Genomic DNA, 20914 nt, shown 5'->3' with positions numbered 1-20914 from the left:
TGCATGCAAAAAAAAACTGACGACTCTGAACCATGGTGTGAATGAGCCCTAAAAGTGCCAGTTACATGACTAAAGTAGTATTTTAGGAAATTCACCCACATTACCCTCTTAATAACGAACTTAAACTGGCCAAACATTATACAACTTTTTTGTTCAATTTCCTTTAGCTTTACTTTCAACTATGTAGTGCAAGGGCCTGCCTGATTGCATACAAATTGAAAGTGTGTAGGTTTGACCTCATATTATACGGTTTTGGTAAATCTAAAGGAAAATTGTACAATGTATGGTCAGACTTACATTCCAAACAAATTAACATTTCACTCACCTCCAAAGCTTCAGTCATAATACAGCCCATCACAGCACAAACTCTTAATGTGCCCTCGGTATCCAACTTGTTTAGAGACGATTTTACCTGGTCAATAGGAACCAACCATGCGCTGACTGCTGGAGTTGCAGTACTGAGGAGGTTTAATTGCCTAATTGAAAAAATAAAGCCATTTAAGAGCTGATCCTACAATGAAAATATACCCTTGTAACATTTAAATGTCACTTAGCACATAACTCATTTCCTCATTTAACTACACACACCTGGAAAAGGTAAGAGTTGCTGAGCGTACATTTGTGGGTGCTGCAAAGCTAAACCAGATCTCCTTTATATTGAGCTTCATGCTACTTGAGTCTGGAGGAGGAGGCATTAATGGAAGATCTTTTTTCAAGTCATCTGATTCAACACCTTCGTCCTTAAAAATAATAAAGGAAAATTAGATAATTAAATGCATACTCAAGTATCCTTTAGGACATACAAATACCTTATTAATTTGTATAATCTTCAAATACAGAATGTCAAGTACATCACAGAACTAGCACAAGTCCAAGTTAGCAATAATGTAATAATAAGCAAGAAGCAACCAGCTTGTAAGACTAGCTAATTACTAGCACACAGACAAGCAACAAGAAGAGTACAGAGGATTAAAAAAAATAAGTAAAAAAGGTTTCCAATTCAGAGAGCAAGTGGAAATCTTCTATATTTGCCCTCCTGTTACTTACTGTTCAGCTCACAAAGTCTGATGACCAGCTATTAAATTTGAAACGCTGAGTGTCTCTCAAGTTGTGAGTGCTCAGCTCTGAACCTGTAGTGTCTTCCAGGTATGGTCTAGCTTTAAAGTCTTTCTAAAGCCTTAAGGTGTTTATCTTAATGCATTCTCGGAATTAAGGTGAAAAACCTTCTGTGTTCACGATCCTCCCCCAGCACCACCTCCCACACTTGCTCTGATCTCGATCCAGCACTGGGAACAATAGTAGCGTCTCTCTCTGCTCTCTCTCTTCTCACAGAGCAGATCGATAGCAATGGGAGCCATTGGCTCCTGCTGCTTTCAACCGAATCCTATGATGAAGGAGTCGGGGGGGGGGCAAAGTCTGTCCGTGTCTATGGATGCAGGCAGCAGTGCTCAGGAGCAAGCCCGCATGAGTGCCTCCCTTAGAAGTGGCTTGCTAGTGGGAATAATCGGCAATGGGGAGGAGCCAGAGGCGCTGGCGGGGGACCCCAGAAGAGGAGGATCGGGCTGCTCTGCACAAAACCATTCCACAGAGCAGGTAAGTATAACAAGTTAGTTATTTTTTTAAAAAAAATTGAAGTGTAAAATCAATTTAAAAGTTTAAAGCATACAACAATATTGTACAATCTTAAAGAAAACATACAATCAGAATGGAATGCATTAGAAACAGAAAAAATAAAATAAGCCATGGCAAGATCTAATGTTTGTGTAGTATTATGTTCAGCAGACTGTGTTCTTCTATTGTTGTGACTTAGATGACGTTCAGAGCACATTTTATGCCCAATTCATGCAAAACTCCACGTAATCCCAAGGGGTTCACATACTTTTTCTTGCAACTGTACTCTAGGTCCCTTTAGGTGTCTGTATTTAACTTCTGATGTCAGTTTAAATTTACACTCTGTTCAGTTGAAACCCAAGTGTTATTCTACGAGCCCCCATCAAAAAATATGTAATGCACCTGCACTTTCTTTTAGTCTCCTTCCAAAGTCCCACTAATACCTTTTAATCTTGTCAGTGAAGTCCACCTAATGTAGCTTTCCTGTGATTGGATAGCAAGGATGCTGTACTGCCCCCGAATTCTGAGCAGTGCTGCCATTCTCATGTAGAGTGCTCCTGCACTACAGTTGGATGAAAAAAATGAACAGGACTATCACTAGCACTATCACTGCTGACTCACAAATGTAAAGGGTAAGTTCACCTTTACCAAAAAAGTGCTTAGTGTCCTTGCTAAAGGTGCAGGTCAATTAACCACTTGCCCTCTAGAGGATTTTCCCCCCTTTCTGACCAGGCAATTTTTTGCAATACGGCACTGCGTTACTTTAACTGACAATTGTGTGGTCATGCAATGCTGTACCCAAATGAAATTTATGTCCTTTTTTCCCACAAATAGACCTTTCTTTTGGTGGTATTTAATAGCCTCTGCGTTTTTAATTTGTTTGCGTTATAAAAAAAAAAAAGAGTACCAATTTTGAGAAAAATGTTTTTTTGACTTTTTGCTATTAAACATGTCCAGAAAAAAAATAAATTTTGTCAGAAATTTAGGTCAAAATGTATTCTGCTACATGTCTTTGCTAAGAAGAATCCCAATACGTTTAAATTAATTGGTTTACGTGAAAGTTATAGCATCTACAAATGGTGGTATAGACAATGGAATTTTTTTTTATACTAGTAATGGCGGAAATCAGCGACTTATAGCGGTACTGTGGCGGGCATTCTGACACTGGGGGGAACTGACTGTCACTGGCATCCCCAGTAACACCAATACCGTGATCAGTGCTAATAAAAAGCAATGCCACTGACCAGGAAAGGGTTAACATCTGGGGCAATCAAAGGGTTAACTGTGTGCTGTGTTATGTTTTACTGTGTGCTTTACTGCGTAAGCACATTGCTTTGTATTGCTCTGAAATGCAGAGCAATACAAAGCAATGTGCAGGAGCTGGCAGGGGAGAGATCTGTATTGTTTTCATACAGGTCTCTCCCCAGTCGGTGATACACGGCGATTACCGTGTGCCACCGGGGAATCACCGGCCAGGACACGATGATCGTCAGGTGAGGCCACCAATGGCAAAATCACATATATCTATATATATATATATATAGACACATTATATATATATATATATATATATATATATATATATATATATATATATATACACACACGTGATTTTGCGCACCCATGCTGCTCTGTAGCAGTATTTCTGCTATAGGACGGTGGGAAAGCGGTTAAGTAAGTCTTGAAGCCTGACTGGAATACTCTTAGCTGCCAGGATGCTGGCAAGTGAGGCCTAGTTGTTACTGCCCCATCACATGAATGAGCTCTTAAACGCTGAGCTCAGAGAGACTGCATCAGGGGAGAGAAAGAGCATGTGAGAAGGTTTGAATAAGAGAGAACGCTTAATCCTGTGATGGTGGAGGTGAAAAGTAACAACTAGGCCTCACTTAGCAACATCCTGGGAGTGTTCCAGGCAGGCTTTGAGAACTACATAATTGGTCCACACCTATAGCAAGGGCATTATTCAACTTTAGTCAAAGTTGTTTGTTTTATCTACAAACACCTCTAACCTGCAGAAGCAGTTTTTTTTTCTGCAAAGGGGAACTAACCATTTAAATAAACTTTATATATATATATATATATATATATATATATATATACACATATACACACACACGCACACAGTTAGGTCCAATTTTAGTTTTTCTCAGGTATTCAAACTATAGTTATATAATGGATATGGGATGAAAGTACACACTTTCAGGGTTAATTTGAGGGTGTGTACATCCAAATTGGAGGAAGGGTTTAGGAATTACAGTTTTTAGGAGTAGCCATCCCCCCTTTTTCAAGGTGGGAATGACAGAATCAGTAATGGAACTCTGGCTACTGTACTTGGGAAAGCAGCTAATCAAACACAATTTGTGATTAGCTGCAGTGGAGGGCAGAAGAGACACTGGGGGTCTAGTGATAACCTTAAAAATAAATAAAAGAAGTTAAAAAATATGAATTTAATAAAATAATAGTACAATATAAAATTAAAATATAAGATATAAGTAAATAAAAGCACACACAAAAAATGTAATGCAACCCTGTCGCCCCAGGCACACACCCAAAGGCAAATGCATACAAAGGGACACACGCATGTAAATGGCAATTGCATCTCATGTGAAGTATAGCAGTATATGTTGGAGTGACAGTCAGAATTTTAGGACCATGATTAATGGTCAGCTCTAAACTGATAATCTACAAAAGTATTGCCTAATTAAGTATTATATTGTTTTTGTGTGCATTGACTCATTTACTGCATTTTCTTTCTGAAAACATTTATTTGATAAGCAATTACACAAAATGGTGGCAACTGCCACCATTTTATTCTCCAAGGCCTCTGTTTTCAGAAAATGTATCACTGTTTAAAGTAATTTTCTAGTAAAAAAATGCAGATTTTAACACATGCAAAAAATTAAAAAAATGCCTTCATAGACATGTGGTTAAGGATGATGTTAGGTTTAGAGGCAATTTGTCCCAGCTACATTCTAAAATGGCACTGGGAACTGGAGGCCCTGCGGGTCAATGTGCATGTACAGGCTGGAACCACTGGCTGTAAATGACAGCCAGCATCCAGCAATACACCAAAATGGTCAGCTCCTGGCCTTCTAATCTTGCTATACAGAACATCATAGCAGAAACTTAATTGATCTTCACTCAGCAGATCATTTCATTGATCTGCTTCATAGCAGATCAATGAAAACAATGCTTCCACATTGTGTTAATGTTAGAAATGCAGTGATGTCATAGTTCCTGAGGTTGGGAAGGGTTCCTTTCATCCCTTTCACACTTGCATTTTCAGCTTAGGAAAGCATCTGTTCAAACCGATCTGGGCTTGATCAGTGCTTTTAAGGGCAGATGAGAAATCAGGAGTCTGAAAGACCGAAGATCTTTCCATAAAGACGACGTGCCAAGGGATGTTGTTTATCCCTTGTGATAGCAGTAAAGATTAAAAAAAAAATTAAAGAGACAAAATAAAAATATCAAATCGAATAAATAATGAAACAGAAAAAAAAACCTGTCCAACCAAGCTCACGTGCAAAGGTAAACGCATGTGTTGGTCCAACATGCATACGTAAACGGCGATTGCACATCTGTGAGTTATCGCCACGAAACATCACAGCGAGAGCAATAATTCTACCACCAGACCTCCTGTGTAACTCTAAACTGCTAATCTGTAAAGGCTTTTAAAGCATCGCCTATAGAGATTTTTAAGTATCGTAGTTTGTTGCCATTGCACGAGCATGCACAATTTTAAAGCATGACATGTTAAGTATCAATTTACGTGATGTAACATCATCTTTTATATTTTACCAAACAATTAGGTATTATATTGTGTTTTTGTGCATTAAAATTAAAGTGTATGTTTTCTAAAAAACGGTTTTAAAAACCTCTGCACAAACATAAGACATTGCAACATCCACCATTGTATTCTCTAGGGCCTCTGCTTAAAAAAATATATTATGTTTGGGGGTTCTAAGTAATTTCTAGCACAAAAATACAGATTTTGACATGTAGGAGAGAAGTGTCAGATATAGGCTTGGTCTTCAAATGATTAATGCTCTACCTATCCCAAAAAAAACAATGTAAAATACATTGGTGTAGACTGAAAAAGCAAAAAAATATAATGTGTGGAACTGACATCAACTAAAACAAACAAAAATGCTCTGGGACTTAAGGGGGGGTTGAAACAGAATAAGCCCTAGGACTCAAGTGGTTAAGTACCTTAATAATCATACCATCCAGTGGCTTTAAAAAAATTAAAACATTTTTATACATTTTTAGAAAAGATATTTCAAGGTGGAAACATGATAATAAAAGTTTAAATATATTTAAAGCTGTGAATGAATAATGAAAGAAGGATGTCAGTAAGAAGAGAAATTAATCCTATAAGCAAACAATATACTACATTAGCATGCAGCATAAAGCAAACAAGAAATAAAACCGTATGAGGCTTTACCTGTTCATCAGATGCAGAATTTCCATTGATGTCTGAAGATGGACTGACACCATCACATGGGATATTATCATCGGATACATCTGTACTATAGCCACTTCCAGTTGGGGAATCAGAAGAGTCATTAGACTTTTGTAGACCACTTCGGTCAGTGGTACTTGACTTGCCCATCATTCCAAAGGAGTTGTACAATATAGCACCAGACTGCCGCCCACCTTTGTACAAAAAACAAAATGTAATATTTTACCTCCAGGAAAAAAATGGGATAATCATGTATGCAAACACATTTTATCGTTAATTGTGTACTTTTGGTATATTTATCCTGTTTAGGGTCAGGCATGCCTACCAAACCCCTTTCAAGTGTTACCCCTTAAAAGTGTTGCCTAGCTGTCCCTTCTCTGGCATCTTTACTGTGTATCTTCTTTGGTGTTGCACAGCCTCATAGTCAAAAATAGTCAAGCTGTGCATTTCCCTCACATGCACGCTGCACTTATTTCTATGGAAAGGTCTTTATGGTGGGACAGGCAAAGTAGGATATTGAAAGGGTTGCTGGGGGAGGATACCCAACCCCAACACCTTGTCTAACAGAGTAATTTATAAAAGGTGGCTGGGAGACAGGGATTTAAAACATTTGTAGAGTAGGTGATGGGAATTCATGTGGAGGCAATATGGGCAGCTGCAAAGCTGTCTAATCCCATTCACGGCCCATTGAAGTTACTGCCCCTCCACAATGGATCCTAAGCTCTGATGTCCCACTTGTGAACATTCTGAATATGGCAGGTGTCAGTGGGTTGAAAGGAGGGAGACCAGTGAATGTCTGTTCGCTGATCTCACCTCAGGCGAATGAACACAGAAGCAACAAGTATTACGCCACTTACGGGTTAGGCTGCTACTTTTCCCAGCTGCTGGGGTTAGTGAAAAAGCTAATGTAGTGTGATCTGTGCTTCATTAACTTCAGTGGAAGGAACAGCAGATATCAGACCCCTGATTTCTTAGTAAAGAGAACCTGTCACAGTAATATACTATCACAATGTGATAACAATGAATTGTAAAAAAAAAAAAAAAAAGCAAAATAAAGATAAGACAAAGAAACATATTAAAAAAAAACAAATACCCTACTCCCATGTATGTAAACCAAAACAAACGCATGTAGCGGGTGTGTCCACATGCAAAAACAACAACTGCACCACACAAGTTACATACCACTGCAAACATCGGACTGAGAAAAATATTTCAAGAACCATCATTGATCATTGCCTCTGAACTGATAACTTGCAAAGCATTTTAAAGAAACTCCTATGGACAATTTTGCGCACCAAAGTTTGTAGCCGTTTCACAGGCATGCACCATTTTAAGGCTTGATATGCTTGGTTCCTATTTATACATCGCAGCCTCATCTTTTATATAAAGAAAGATAATATATTGTCTTTGTGTGCAAATTCCATACCTTGGAGTATAGTACAGGACACGGGACTTGTAGTCATAGACCGTGGCTTATATGCTGCTACCTTCAGCTGATTGAACACTGGCAAAAGCTTTTCAGGGAATGCCCCCAAGCCCCACCCGTATATACCCTACCCACTCCATGAGATTCCAGTACTGTAGCAAGCAATAGGAAGAAACAAAGGACAAGGGGGAGGGACTTGTGTCCTGTACTATACTCCAAGATATGGAATTTACAAATAGGTCAACATTTCTGTTATATTAACTGTACAGTAAAGGCCAAAGGACATAGACTCTGGGACATCCCCAAGCAATAAACTGAATGGTGGGCAACACTGTAGCAAACAGTCGCAAACAGGCCCACAAGAAACAAGGGTCAATATACCCAAAACACTCAAGAGGACAGCTTGAATCACCTTGTGGCTGAAGCTTGCACTGGCAGAGGCCAGGAAAGAAGGTGCGAACAGAACACCAAGTGACGGCTTTTCAGACCTGAGAAATTAATGCTTGATGCTGAAAGACCCAAGAAACACCAACATATCTGATGGAGTAGGCTTTAATAGGGAAGGGAGGAAACCTTTCTATAAGGGCATAAAGCCCTGAAAATTAGTTGCCTGAGCAATCTAGCTGTCATGGAAGTGGAAGCAGGATGTCCCTTCTTGGGACCTTCAAAGAGAAAAAAAAGGGAATTGGTTTTTCTAAAAGAAACTTCTTCAGGGCCAATTTGGGGGTGAAAAGGATTGCAGGAAACTGTTCTCCCTCTATCTTGAAGAGCATATACCATCCTGAAATGGGACTAAGGAATCACCACGGAATCTACTGTGAAGGCCAGGGAATCCCTGAATCAGAGGCCGACTGGACTGGGGGGCAGGTTGGCCCCAGGGGCCACTCTGATGCAACTGTGGGGGGCCCCCAAGAGGCCAGACTGTGGCTCCCCAGTGGCTGCAGGGATCTGAGCTGAAAGAGTCTCTCTCTCACAGCCCAGAGTCAGCACTTACAGTTCCCATTTAACCTCCCCATATCACAGACAGGAGAGGTTGAGAGAGAGAGCTGGTTCTGCTCCTCCACTCGCCTCTCTCCTCCTGTGGTTGCCCCACCCACACTCCCCAGCTGTTTTGTGCCTCACAGAAGGAGATCTGTGGGTGGGAAGTTTGAAACCTAGCAGCCTTCCTTCCATCCTTCTCGTGTCATCCTAATATGTTTGTGAACATTTATTTATAAGGCCGGCCACAGAAAAATTTAAATTTGGCTGGTTCAGCAGGAACTTGAGAAATTTCAGGTCTGTCTATGGGCAGGCTGGTTGCAGTGAAGTTGATTGACGGATCAACTTTAGTACAACCAGCCTGTCTGGATTTTTTTGGTGTGATTACTGTCTGTGACTTTAGCTGCCAGCAGTGATCATTGTATTCTTAAGGTGGGGAAACCTTCCACTGTGAGAATATGATAGCGCAGCAAGAGGGATTCCCCCATCAACACTAACTGTGATGATGGGGGAATTGAGTGATTTTCTTTCCTTCTACCTGTTGTTGAAAAAAAGAAAATTGTAAAATCTATGGGCTGCTTAAGAGTGTGTGTGTCTGTGTATGTGTATGTACAGTGCATTCATAATGTATTCAGACCCCTTTCACTTCTTTCTTTTTTATGTTGCAGTCTGATATTACAATTATTTAAATTCATTTGTTTCTCATTAATCTACACTCAGTACCTAATAATGACAAAGTGAAAACAGAATTTTAGAAATGTCTGTGAATTTATTAAAAATAAAAAACTGAAATATCACATTGGCATACGTATTCAGGTCCTTTGCAACAACACTTGAAATTTAGCTCAGGTGCCTCCCATTTCTCTTGATCATTGCTGAGATGTTTCTACACCTTAATTGGAATCCACCTGTGGTAAATTAAAATGGTTGGACATGATTTGGAAAGGCACACACCTCTCTATAAAAGGCCACACAGCTGACAATGCATACTGTATCAGAAAAAAATCCATGAGTCAAAGGAACTGCCTAAGTTCAGAGACAGGATTATGCAAGGCACAGATCTGGGGATGGCTACAAAAAAATGCATGCTGCACTGAAGGTTCCCAAGAGCACAATGTCCTCCATAATTCTCAAGTGAAAGATGTTTGGCGCAACCAGAACTCTTCCAAGACCAGCTCGGCCAAACTGAGCAATAGGGGTAGAAGTGCCTTCGTAAGAGAGGTGACAAAGAACCCGATGGTCACTTTTACTGAGCTTCCAAGATCCTGTGTGGAGATGGGAATAAAAAGCTTTTTTGAAAACTCCAAGCAGACTTTCATGTGTTTTGCAATGAGGAGAGGCTTGCGTTTAGCCACTCTGCATTCAAGCTCATATCAGTGGAGGCTGCAGTGATGGTTGTCCTTCTGGAACGTTTGCCCCATCTCCACACAGAAGCTCTGGAGCTCAGTCAAAGTGACCACCAGGTTCATGGTCATCTTCCTTATTGAGGTCCTTCTCACCTGATTGCTCAGTTTGGCCAGACAACCTGCTCATGGAAGAGTCCTGGTTGTGCCAAACGTCTTCCATTTAAGAATTATGGAGGCTCTGTGCTCTATGCATTGTCAGCTGTGAGGCCTTTTATAGAGCGACGTTTGCCTTTCCAAATCATGTTCAGTCAATTTAATTCACTACAGGTGGACTCCAATCAAGGTGTATAATCATTTCAGCAAAGATCAAGGGAAACAGGAAGCACCTGAGCTAAATTTCAAGTGTTGTTGCAAAAGGCCAATGTGATATTTCATTGTTTGCTTTTATTCACATACATTTCTAAAATTCTGTTTTTGCTTTGATATTATGGGGTACTGAGTGTAGATTAATGAAAAAAAAAATGAATTGAAACAACTGTATCAGGTTTCAAAATAACAAAATTGAAAAAAGTGAAGTGTGTGTATATACACACATATATACATACACATATACACGCACACACACGTGTGTGTTTAGCGCTTTGGGGTGCACACCCTAATAGGTTGCACACATCTATGCTTAAAGGCTTCCTGGTGAAAAGGAGTAAAAATCTCCCCCTGAAGCCCTCTGCCAGCCAGTTCAGGAATCGGAATCTGGAAATGGTGCAGCAGGTGCTGTCAAGCCCGACCAGTCTGAGTTGCCGGTCAGCCCCTGCCTTAAATTTGGACATAAACCTTTCCAGTTTCTTATTGAATCTGAAGGCAATGATGATCACATTTGGCACTCCCCACCCCTGAGAGATCATGAGGAAGATTGTGGGATGGAGGGACCACTTCCCTGAGACCAGCCATTAACAACTCATGAAGTCTATTTGCCCATTTTCCACTCCCAATATGTAGATGGTTGAGAGAGTTGGAGTTCTCTGCCCAGGACAGAATCAGGCTTGCTGCCTTCAGCCTTCAGGGCTACCAGACTGGTGGTGCCCCTTTAATGTAGGCCACAGCAATAGTGTTGTCTGACTGCACCCTTACTGGGTGACCTTGTAAGGCTCTCAGTTCAAAAATATTGATAGCGCGTTGACTGCTGTAGAGCCAGGTCTCTTGGACAGTCAGGGAAATTATAGATCCTGCCAAAATATGAGAAAGATTTCCCAGATTTTAGGGCTGGGTTTGAAATCTACTATGCCACCACAAGATTTTTGCCTGGCTTGAGAGAAGTAATGGACAAACCAGAAAAGGGAACACTGTCACATGCAGTGAGAATTTTGAGCTTCAAAGGTCTGGAGTGGAACTGAGTGAAGGCAACAGTGTCTAAGGAAGCTTCCATGAGGCCCAGAACCTTCATGCAGACGTGAGTTGATAGATGCCTGGTTGAGAGTTGGACATCGGAGAAGCAATCTATGTCCAAAATCAGTCCCAGATACTCTAGGCAAGGCAAAGGCTGGAGGGCAGACTTCTTGAAGTTGATCAACCATCCAAAAATTTTAAGGAGCTGGTTTTTATCAGTGCTGTCTGCAGTATGATTGCTATTAGACCTTTTTTTTCTCAGTCCCTCTGTGCCATGTCGTCACCATTGTTAAGTGTGGGCAGCCTTGTAGGGTAGTCACAAAATGGATGCAGAATGAGAGGGTCTACCACGGATCCTCTACTCGTAGACCCAGCGCTTATTCTCAGACGTCGGCATCCAATAGGCCACACCCTACGCGTTTCGTCACCATCGACGTCCTCACGTTGGTGACGAAACGCGCTGGGTCTACGAGTAGAGGATCCATGGTAGACGGTGGTGTGCCGACATACTGTTGCTTGTATCAATGCCCATGAAACTGGTGCCGGTGTAGACACCTTAAAATGTGAGTGTGATTTATACATTAAAGCTTTTAAACGATTTGAAGCTTGTTGCACTATGATCTCTTCCTTTTACTTTTAAACATGGTCCCAATGATATGGAGATATACGATTTAGAGATGATATATACCCCTGGAAATTATCTAGAGCTTTGAATGGTGGCGATTCATCCTATAGGATATCGGTTGCTTGCAGAGTATTGCATCCAAGAACTTAATTGATATCTACTGCTCCCAGAGCAAAAGCATTTTTTGCTGGTCCAATTGTTGATCAGCATTGAGTTCTGGTGAGTGATCCAACTTCTTTGGTGGTGGATTTGACACGGTGTGGACACTATTTGTTTTGCAAAAAAATTTTTTGGAGATATATATATATTTTTTTGGACATTTATTTATTTATCTATCAACACTTTTGCACGCATTTTTTCTTTTTTATAGATTTATCTATTGATATGTTCATTTAGCGAATTCGTTTAATTGCACTTTAAAGGAGAAGTATGGCCAAAGCTTTCTTTGGCTATACTTCTATGAATCACAAGAGTGCAGTTTGTTCTGCGCTCCGGTCACCCATTTTCATCCAACAGTAGGCTAAAGCCAGCTGTCAGCTGGCATCAGCCGGTGCAGGCTGGGGAAAGATTCCCAAATTTACAGTCAAGATCCACCCAGATGCTTGGACCAGCAGCTGGCTCAGCCTCTCAGCTGCACTACTGGGAGGCTGAGGCAGCTGCTCTCTCCCCTCCCAAGCCCGGCACTCCAAGTGCTGGGAGGGAAAAGCAGGGAGCCGGTGACTGACTCACCACTCTCTGCTCAAAGCAGAGGGGAGAACTGAGTGAGCAGCAGTATTTGAGCATTCAGGTCTCAGTGCAGAGGAGGTGGGGGATTGATGCTGCATCCAACTAGGGGAGTATACTTTTTTTTTTTGTGTGTGTAAACCCAATACTTTTCTTTTAAAAGATAAGCCCACCTTTTGGAACATATTTGGGATGGAATATGTAACTTGTTCCAGCTCCTGCCGCCTCTCCCATAAGAACGCCCTTGGCGTGATAGCAGGTGGGGGGATTTTCTCCCCCCACCTGCTGTCACACAGCCCAGCTCCGCCCACACAGCCACATTATTTATTCAAATTTTCCTGCAAGTTAGTGAAATACAAGCATTTTCAGCCACTGCGGTAGACGGCTTGTAGTTCTGAATGAACTGCGAAGGCACTAATGAGCGCCCTTGTGGTTCATTCACAAGCGCTGCAGCTTTCAAACTTTCAGCCTGGGGGGGGAACTTCTTTCATGTTGTTATTATGGGGTATTGTTTGTAGGATGTTGAGGAAAAAAATGAATTTAATCCATTTTGGAATAAGGCTGTAACATAACAAAATGTGGCAAAAGTTAAGCGCTGTGAATACTTTCTGGATGCACTGTACATGTTAAGGATTGTAGGAGGCGTTTTCATTCTGCTTCAAGAAGATGCAGGATCCCTGACCTCTGTCTGGACAGTGCTGATCACATGCACTTCCAAGACAAAAAAAAAACCTCTCTAGCAATACACATCAAACTGACCATGTGCAGTGATATGTCTTATCAGAAGTTAAGAGGAAGACACTGAAAGAAGGGGAGGCTCAGAGAAGTCAGGATCAAACACTGTTTTTACACAATGCAGAGGACTAACCCCTTAGGTTCCACAGTGAGTATAACAAGCATGCTTTACTGCATGTACAGACTGATTTTACTCTTGTGGGTTTAGTAACATTTTAAGTTTCTTCTTGGTGGCAGAATATTGCGGATGAGGTGCTTTTGAATATTCTCCTTTAATCTCATCACAAAAGACTTTTTCACTATTGGGACATTTGAGTTATTATATGTTTGGTTGGTGATATTGCAGCGCAGCACATTTTACACTAGTACATTTGACTGTGATAAATATCTCATAGCGTGTTGGCTGCTCTTATATTTGTTTTTGTGCTTTCCACAAAACTATAAACAATTTGTGTGTGTTTTGGGGGAAGGAAAAATTACCTGATCTGGAACAAGCATGTGCATATAGGCTGTCACATAATCTTTTCATACATGAAAATAGTTCTAGGATAGGGATGATGCTCCAGCAACCAAACTTTCAGAAAGAATTTCTTACTAGCAGCTGCCCTTATTTATTTCTACACGTGACCTTCCACAACCACACAATAAGTTATTATAAGTGTGCTCTGCCTTTAAAGTTTTAACTGCATCACAGCTCATGGGCCCAAAATTATGTTGTATTATGGATAGTGACAGAATAAAATTACCTTTAATGACCAGGTTTTCAATTCCACATTCAAACATTATCCAACCCCATTTTTCTTGGCTTGGACCAATGCGTGTTACATCAGTAGCTGGAGGCTGCTCAGTTTCATCTACAAATGTAAAATCATCTAATTCTTCTAGAGTGAAAAGAACCTTTGATTTCTCAAATGGAATAGTAGTGATTGCACAGGTTCCCACATCTGAGCAAACAAAAGAAAGAAACATAATAACAAGGTTGAAAATGCTTAACTGAAAAGGAACAGACACAATAACACTTATTTTATGTAGCATGCACGGAATAAATCTATAGTTGCCACACTGCAAAACAGATAAATTGGAACTGAACATTTAAATTACTTATTTAACCAATATTAAACTTTTCTGATGTGCAAAATTTGCTAAAAACGAAAGGAAACTATACCCTAACACGTGTTTGGGAGATTAGCAAAAAGTAAAAAATGTGCTATGTTTCCAAACACTGCTTAAAATATATGTATATCTCCAGCTAAAGGAAATAGTCAGTTTCATTCGTTTAATGGAAAATCAGTATACTTTGTGTGGAAATCACTAAACATAAGCAATTCTCACATTAAGTATTCCTTGCAATTGGTAAGCTAGTAATGTGGTCCAGAACAGAACGTCCCCAATATGCTTCCATCTGTGCCCACCCCCAAACAGAACAGCTTACCTAGGGCTAAATAGGAGAAAGCTAATAATGGATAATGGTAACAGAGCTTCTGATTCCAGCTTTAGACCCATTTAGCTGACATGCTGATAAAGATTTATTTTTAATCATAGAAAGGTTTTTTTCCGTGATATATAGTACCCCTAGGACAGTATTATGTGGCCAATTTGCATACAGATAGCCCTTTGCAAAGCTCTTATTCAAAAACGCAAACAAGGCCAAGAGGGCATATTTTTAAACGATAATCCCTATCCTACTTCCAAAAGATGACAAGTCTACAGCCTCTTTTCAAACTCCTGTTACCAAACTTACTTGCATAAACATTTTCTTTATCTCATGCTAATTTGCAAAAAAATTGTGGACAATAAATATATGCTCATATATCAAATTAAGCAAAATGCAAAAATGTATTCTTCTGAAGCAAAAATATCTATAATGGAAAGGAAACCAATATGCAATAGAACTTCAGTTTAAATTTCTACATATTATAGAATTCTACACTGAACTGCTTAGAATTGGTACACAGGATACAACTGCCCATAACCTATAAAAGGTGCTCAGGCAAAAATGAAAGAGGCACACAGTCATATTTTTTGTAGCTTAAAGAGGACCTGGACTGTGGAATCTGTGTGCAAAATAAAAAAAATTGGTAGATTGTATGGTAGTTATAAAAGTCTTTTTTTTTCTAATCTTTTGATAGACTCAGGAATTTTTAACAGTTGGAATGTTTAAAAGCAGTCCAACTGAGGGGTGGGAAACAGCCACTTAAAGGCCTATAAAAGGGAACACACTACGCTGCCAGGGACTCAGATCCTGCAGTGCCAGATGTGTTCCCCTGCTTAAGCCAGTACATGCCCGGGCCCGTCTGAAGTTTGCTAGAGAGCATTTGGATGATCCAGAAGAGGATTGGGAGAATGTCATATGGTTAGATGAAACCAAAATAGAACTGTTTGGTAGAAACACAACGCGTCGTGTTTGGAGGAAAGAGAATGCTGAGTTGCATCCAAAGAACACCATACCTACTGTGAAGCATGGGGGTGGCAACATCATGCTTTGGGGCTGTTTCTCCACAAAGGGACCAGGGCGACTGATCCATGTACAGGACAGAATGAATGGGGCCATGTATCGTAAGATTTTGAGTGCAAACCTCCTTCCATCAGCAAGGGCATTGAAGATGAAACGTGGCTGGGTCTTCCAACATGACAATGATCCCAAACATACCACCCGGGCAACGAAGGAGTGGCTTCGTAAGAAGCATTTCAAGGTCCTGGAGTGGCCTAGCCAGTCTCCAGATCTCAACCCCATAGAAAACCTTTGGAGGGAGTTAAAAGTCCGTGTTGCCCAGTGACAGCCCCAAAACATCACTGCTCTAGAGGAGATCTGCATGGAGGAATGGGCCAACATACCAGCAACAGTGTGTGCCAACCTTGTTAAGACTTACAGGAAACATTTGACCTCTGTCATTGCCAACAAAGGATATCTAACAAAGTATTGAAATTAACTTTTGATATTGACCAAATACTTATTTTCCACCATAATTTGCAAATAAATTCTTTCCAAATCAGCCAATGTGATCGTCTGGATTTTGTTTCTCATTTTGTCTCTCATAGTTGAGGTCTACCTATAATGCCATTTGCAGGCCTCTCTCATCTTTTTAAGTGGGAGAACTTGCACAATTGGTGGCTGACTAAATACTTTTTTGCCCCACTGTATGGTCTGGGAAGGTAATCTGAGAATCCTACACTAGGGATGTCAGAAAAGGGCACTGGAGTAGACCCCAGCACGCTGAAGAAAAAGCAGGTGCTTCTGATGAACTTTGAGGTGTCAGGTCAGGGAACAGCAGGAATTGGGCATTCTACAGTATCCAGGTATACAGGATCCCTCCAAAGCAGTGAATAGGAGTGTGAAATGCGGAGTCCCCATTTGGACAGGAATAAGGGGTCCCAACTTGCAGGGAACCCAGAAAGGTCTGGGAAGACCGAATAATTAGACACAAGAGGGTTGGAATGTGGGCTAAAGTGGGTGCCCTGAGCACCCAAAGGTCAGGGAAGCAAACTCAAGGACTTCTCCAGATGTATAAACAGCCTTAATACTTGTAAAGGCACAGGCACACCCTTATGAAGTAGGCTTTTCAGAGGGGTTAGTTGACCTCTTCAGTCAAATGCTAATTATTATTCCTTAGCTAATATGGCGAATTTCTATAAATAGGTGAAATACAAAAAAGTATATATAAATAAAAAAAAAAGGGGGGGGGGGGGGGGGCTCTGACGTCACCACGCCCAGTCGGCTTCCATACGGCGAGTACAGCTAGTATGCCGTGCACACAAGGAGATATGCATTAAGGCTTGTTTTAATTATTAAAATGTGAGTGCAATACAATGGCTATGCAATAAAGTGTTTTATAAGGGTAAAGCACTATCTTTTGTTTTTTTTGGCATCATATGTGTGGAGACTTCTGGAGTGGATCTAGGAGGATTATTCCCCTTGGTGGGAAGAAGGAGGAAATATCCATCCATCCATACATCCACAGATCTGCATAGGATAGTAATGAGAGGAGAGACACCAGGTGGATAATCAGGAAATCACGCTGTGAACACATTCAAAGAAGGTGGTGAACATCAGTGCACATTTTATCCTTTTAGGATAAACAGCTTGTTTAGCCTGTATTTTTGGGCTAAAAATGGAGGTGAGCGCATAATTGAGCTTCATATATACCGCAATCATCTATATGTTGGAGTGAATTCACCTATTTGTACCCATCTCTCAGAAAAGGAGGATTTCACTTTATTATTGATATTGGACACATAATAATGTTATTACACTAATATTTCTCTATAGCCTAAAGGGATCATTCAAGTAATTTTGTGTACTGTTTGGATAATATATTGTAAGGACTTACACTGTTTTTATAGTTTTTTTACATCAATATAGGAGCGCAGCACAGTTATTTGTTTTTATATAGCTGACCTCTTGCATTGAGCCCTACAAGCTGAGTTGGACTCTGAAGCCCTACAGGTACCTACTGATGAACTAGATGATAAGGATTGGGATTTCTCTGACCACTCCAAGGAGCTCCTGTATTGAGGTAGGTTTATACACTGGACACCTGTGGCATCGCAAATCGTGATGTCAAGAGCAGTTCTGAAGAGGTGATGTGACTTGAAGATTAACCAAGCTGGATACTTCGAGGACACAGCATCAGTGTCGCAGCCATGTAGCCGGAGTCTTAAAGCACAAGGTCCCAGACATTTGCTTTTTCGCTTTATTAAATGGGGACCTATCCCAGAGGTACTTGGATCCCTCTTGAAACTATCCATTTTGACACTGTGTGACAAATGAAGGTTACCATCAACTCACGAAGGAAGAGGAACAGACCAGTTAATTCAAACTGGGATTAAAAGTAGACACTGTAACTGCCAGCCAGTGGAATTCCAAAACGTTAGCGCACACTCAAGCAGTCATTTTTTAAAGATAATTTTATAATGTACAAACATAACATTCAAAATAGAAATTCAGTTAAGAAATACAGTGTTTTGTCTTGTTACTGGATACCTAAGACCCCTATATTTCTGATGTAATTAGGATAGCTTTTGCAACAGCGGAGTTGAATTAATCAGATTCTGCCATTCAGAAAAGGGGGGGAGCCTCTTCCATTCAGTAAATATAGATTTTTGGCATTTTTGGATTAGAAAGAAAACTGGAGGATATCCACCATCCACAACACACGCGCATATTATGGGACAGCACATATTAGGGTGGCCTAAGGACAATTCTATAAACAGAATAGTTTGTACCCAGAAACCTAGCAAAACAGGACAAAACCAAAGAGTGAAGCTGGAAGAAAATCTTCTTCCTGTCCACAACCTTAAAAACAGTATGGGGAAACATTACCCCTTCACGCCGACGTGAGGCTGTGAAGCCCGCCCCCGTGTTTTCTCTTTCTGAATGGAGGAGAGAGATACAATGTATCTCTCTGTTCTTTCAGAGGGAAAAAAAAGTGTGTGTAAAAATAAATAATAATAATAAATAAAATTAAAAAACCTCAGGATTTTTTTTTAATTTTTAAATTAGTATCAGTGTCAGTTAGTATCAGTGTATTTTAGGCAGGATAAAAAAAAGCAAAATGCACACTATTGTTTCTGGGCATCCTATGGGTACAAACAAAAACTAACATACACACATATGTGGTATAGCTGGGATCGTCAGGAGCAGAATTTACTTTGGGTTGTTCTTTGGTGATAGGTTATGGTAGTAGCAAGAAATATACAGCTAAATTTAAAAATATATATATTTTTTTACTATTTTGGGACAGTTTTCCTTTGATATTATAAAAAAAAATAAAAAATCAGGAGATAACCATTACCATTCACCACCAAATGAAAGCCCAATTTGTCCTGAAAAAAACAAAGTGTAATCCACCTGGAAGCACAAAGTAGTTGTGATATGTGTGGTTTTACGAACACATGTCAAAGTTGCAAAATTGTGCTTAGGCTTTTAGATTTGTTTTACCCTTAGGCGCGGAGGGGTTACGTTCTAACTTGCAGAGATTCAGATGTGTTGTAGAGTTTATATTAAAGCTCATCTCCAGGGACAAAGCAAATAATCCCTGAAATCTCTTCCCTCTCTGTAGGGTTCCCCAGCAGTATTTTTTTTTTTTTTAGCTTACATGTATCCTACAGCAAGATATGCCTTGTGGCTCTTCTGTCAATGTGCCAACACATTCACAGTGCTGGCATACCATTTACTGCAAAACTTTGTGCCCTTACAGATATCAAGTAAAGGATGTGCTTTGAGGAGGACAGAGGAACAGCAAAGTCCCCTGTTACTGCTGGGAAACATTCATCGGCATACTGACATTTTAAGTTCAGATCAGCCTTGTCTTGTCTCTGCTATTGCGGAGCTAAGCCTAGAACCCAAAACAACTCCACCCAGCACTCCCATGTTCCTCTCTTCTTAAAGTAAATGCTGAGAGTAAAGCAGAGAAGGGAGGCAGCAAGGCAAAGATAAAGGGAGTGGGGCTGAACTGGGAAGAGTCAGGCACACAAACTCGCTACTTCATGATGTCAGTTACTTATTCTTACTTTTTAGGGGGCTTGAGGGGACAGGTCACCCAGCACACAGAAAATGGGCTGCAGCTACCAACCCCAGGAAGTTAGCAAACAGAGACCGTGACAAGGAAATGTTTAATTTAATTTTTTGCGAGAAGAAACTGGCCCCAATGCAACAGATGATTTTGCAGCATGCATGTACAATCTTGTTCAGCTTTAATTTGTGTTTTGAGAAGACAACTGTGTACATCTCCTAAAAAAATACCAATCCTCAAGCTGATGGATCAGATTTTGCTATTTGTATCTTACATAGGTGATTCGATTGGACTTAGGAGACATAAGCGCTGCATAAAAAAAGATTAGTTTAGTGTTATGCAATGTCAAAATACATTTCTCTAAGGGAGTGTGAGCTACCTCTAGAGTGCTGATTACAACAAATGCAAAGTTTGGAAGCTTTTGAGCATATCAGCAAAAGCTGGTGTTGAAAGTTTAACTTCAAGGAGGCCTAATATGCAGTACTAGGAATCAGTATAAAATCAGGCAGAGGTGGATTGCCCCAAATGGATTCACTGTTCAACAGGTAAAAAGTTTCGGGCATAAAATTAGATAATCTTACATAATTTTGGGGTGCTGAAAACGAAAATGACCCTAAAAAATGTTGATTGGCTCTAGTTTCCATGATATATTCACTCATCTAATGACGTAAGCCATTCAAAATTATGATGCAACTTCAGCTGCATATTGCGCAATTGATACTGGTGACCAATAGAAAATTGCATGTATACTGAGATGATGCAATATTAGCCTTTAATTGCATCACTTCACTGCATAAAAGCTGCAGTATCTGTAGCTGATTGTAGTTCGACAGCGTCTTTACATTTCGTTTTATGCTTATATAGGCTACTCAGTAATGCCTCGAACTTGTGTGAATAAAGCAGATAATTTCTGCTATATCTGCGGTGAAATAACTTTTATCTCACAAAAAAGGAGGATAACAGGAATGATTAAGAAAGCCTACAACTTGTATTTTGGCTGCAAGATAGGAGACCAGGACAAGAGCTGGGCACCACATATATGCTGCAATTCTTGTGGGACGGCACTGGAGCAATGGTTGAATGGAAAAAAAGGCATCTATGCCTTTCGCT

The 20914-nt window shown here is 40.3% G+C and overlaps 1 protein-coding gene across 11 annotated transcripts in view; it reads right to left on the bottom strand.

The window, feature by feature from the left end:
• The window catches only part of BLTP1 (bridge-like lipid transfer protein family member 1), a 478785-nt gene that overhangs the window by 162249 nt on the left and 295622 nt on the right, over positions 1–20914 (bottom strand). For all 11 annotated transcript variants that reach the window (XM_089672161.1, XM_089672163.1, XM_089672166.1 and 8 more), the window contains exons 35-38: positions 14039–14236; positions 6056–6267; positions 589–740; positions 326–476 (exon numbers count right to left, since the gene is read on the bottom strand). In XM_089672161.1, the coding sequence (XP_089528287.1) occupies positions 326–476; positions 589–740; positions 6056–6267; positions 14039–14236 (713 nt within the window). The remainder of the gene's footprint in view (positions 1–325; positions 477–588; positions 741–6055; positions 6268–14038; positions 14237–20914) is intronic.

This window comes from Staurois parvus, unplaced genomic scaffold (genome assembly GCF_062004578.1).
Source record: "Staurois parvus isolate SC_StPar_1 unplaced genomic scaffold, SC_StPar_1.0 ptg000122l, whole genome shotgun sequence".
NCBI classification, from domain to species: Eukaryota; Metazoa; Chordata; class Amphibia; order Anura; family Ranidae; genus Staurois; species Staurois parvus.
This window is presented reverse-complemented; position numbering and strand designations above follow the sequence as displayed.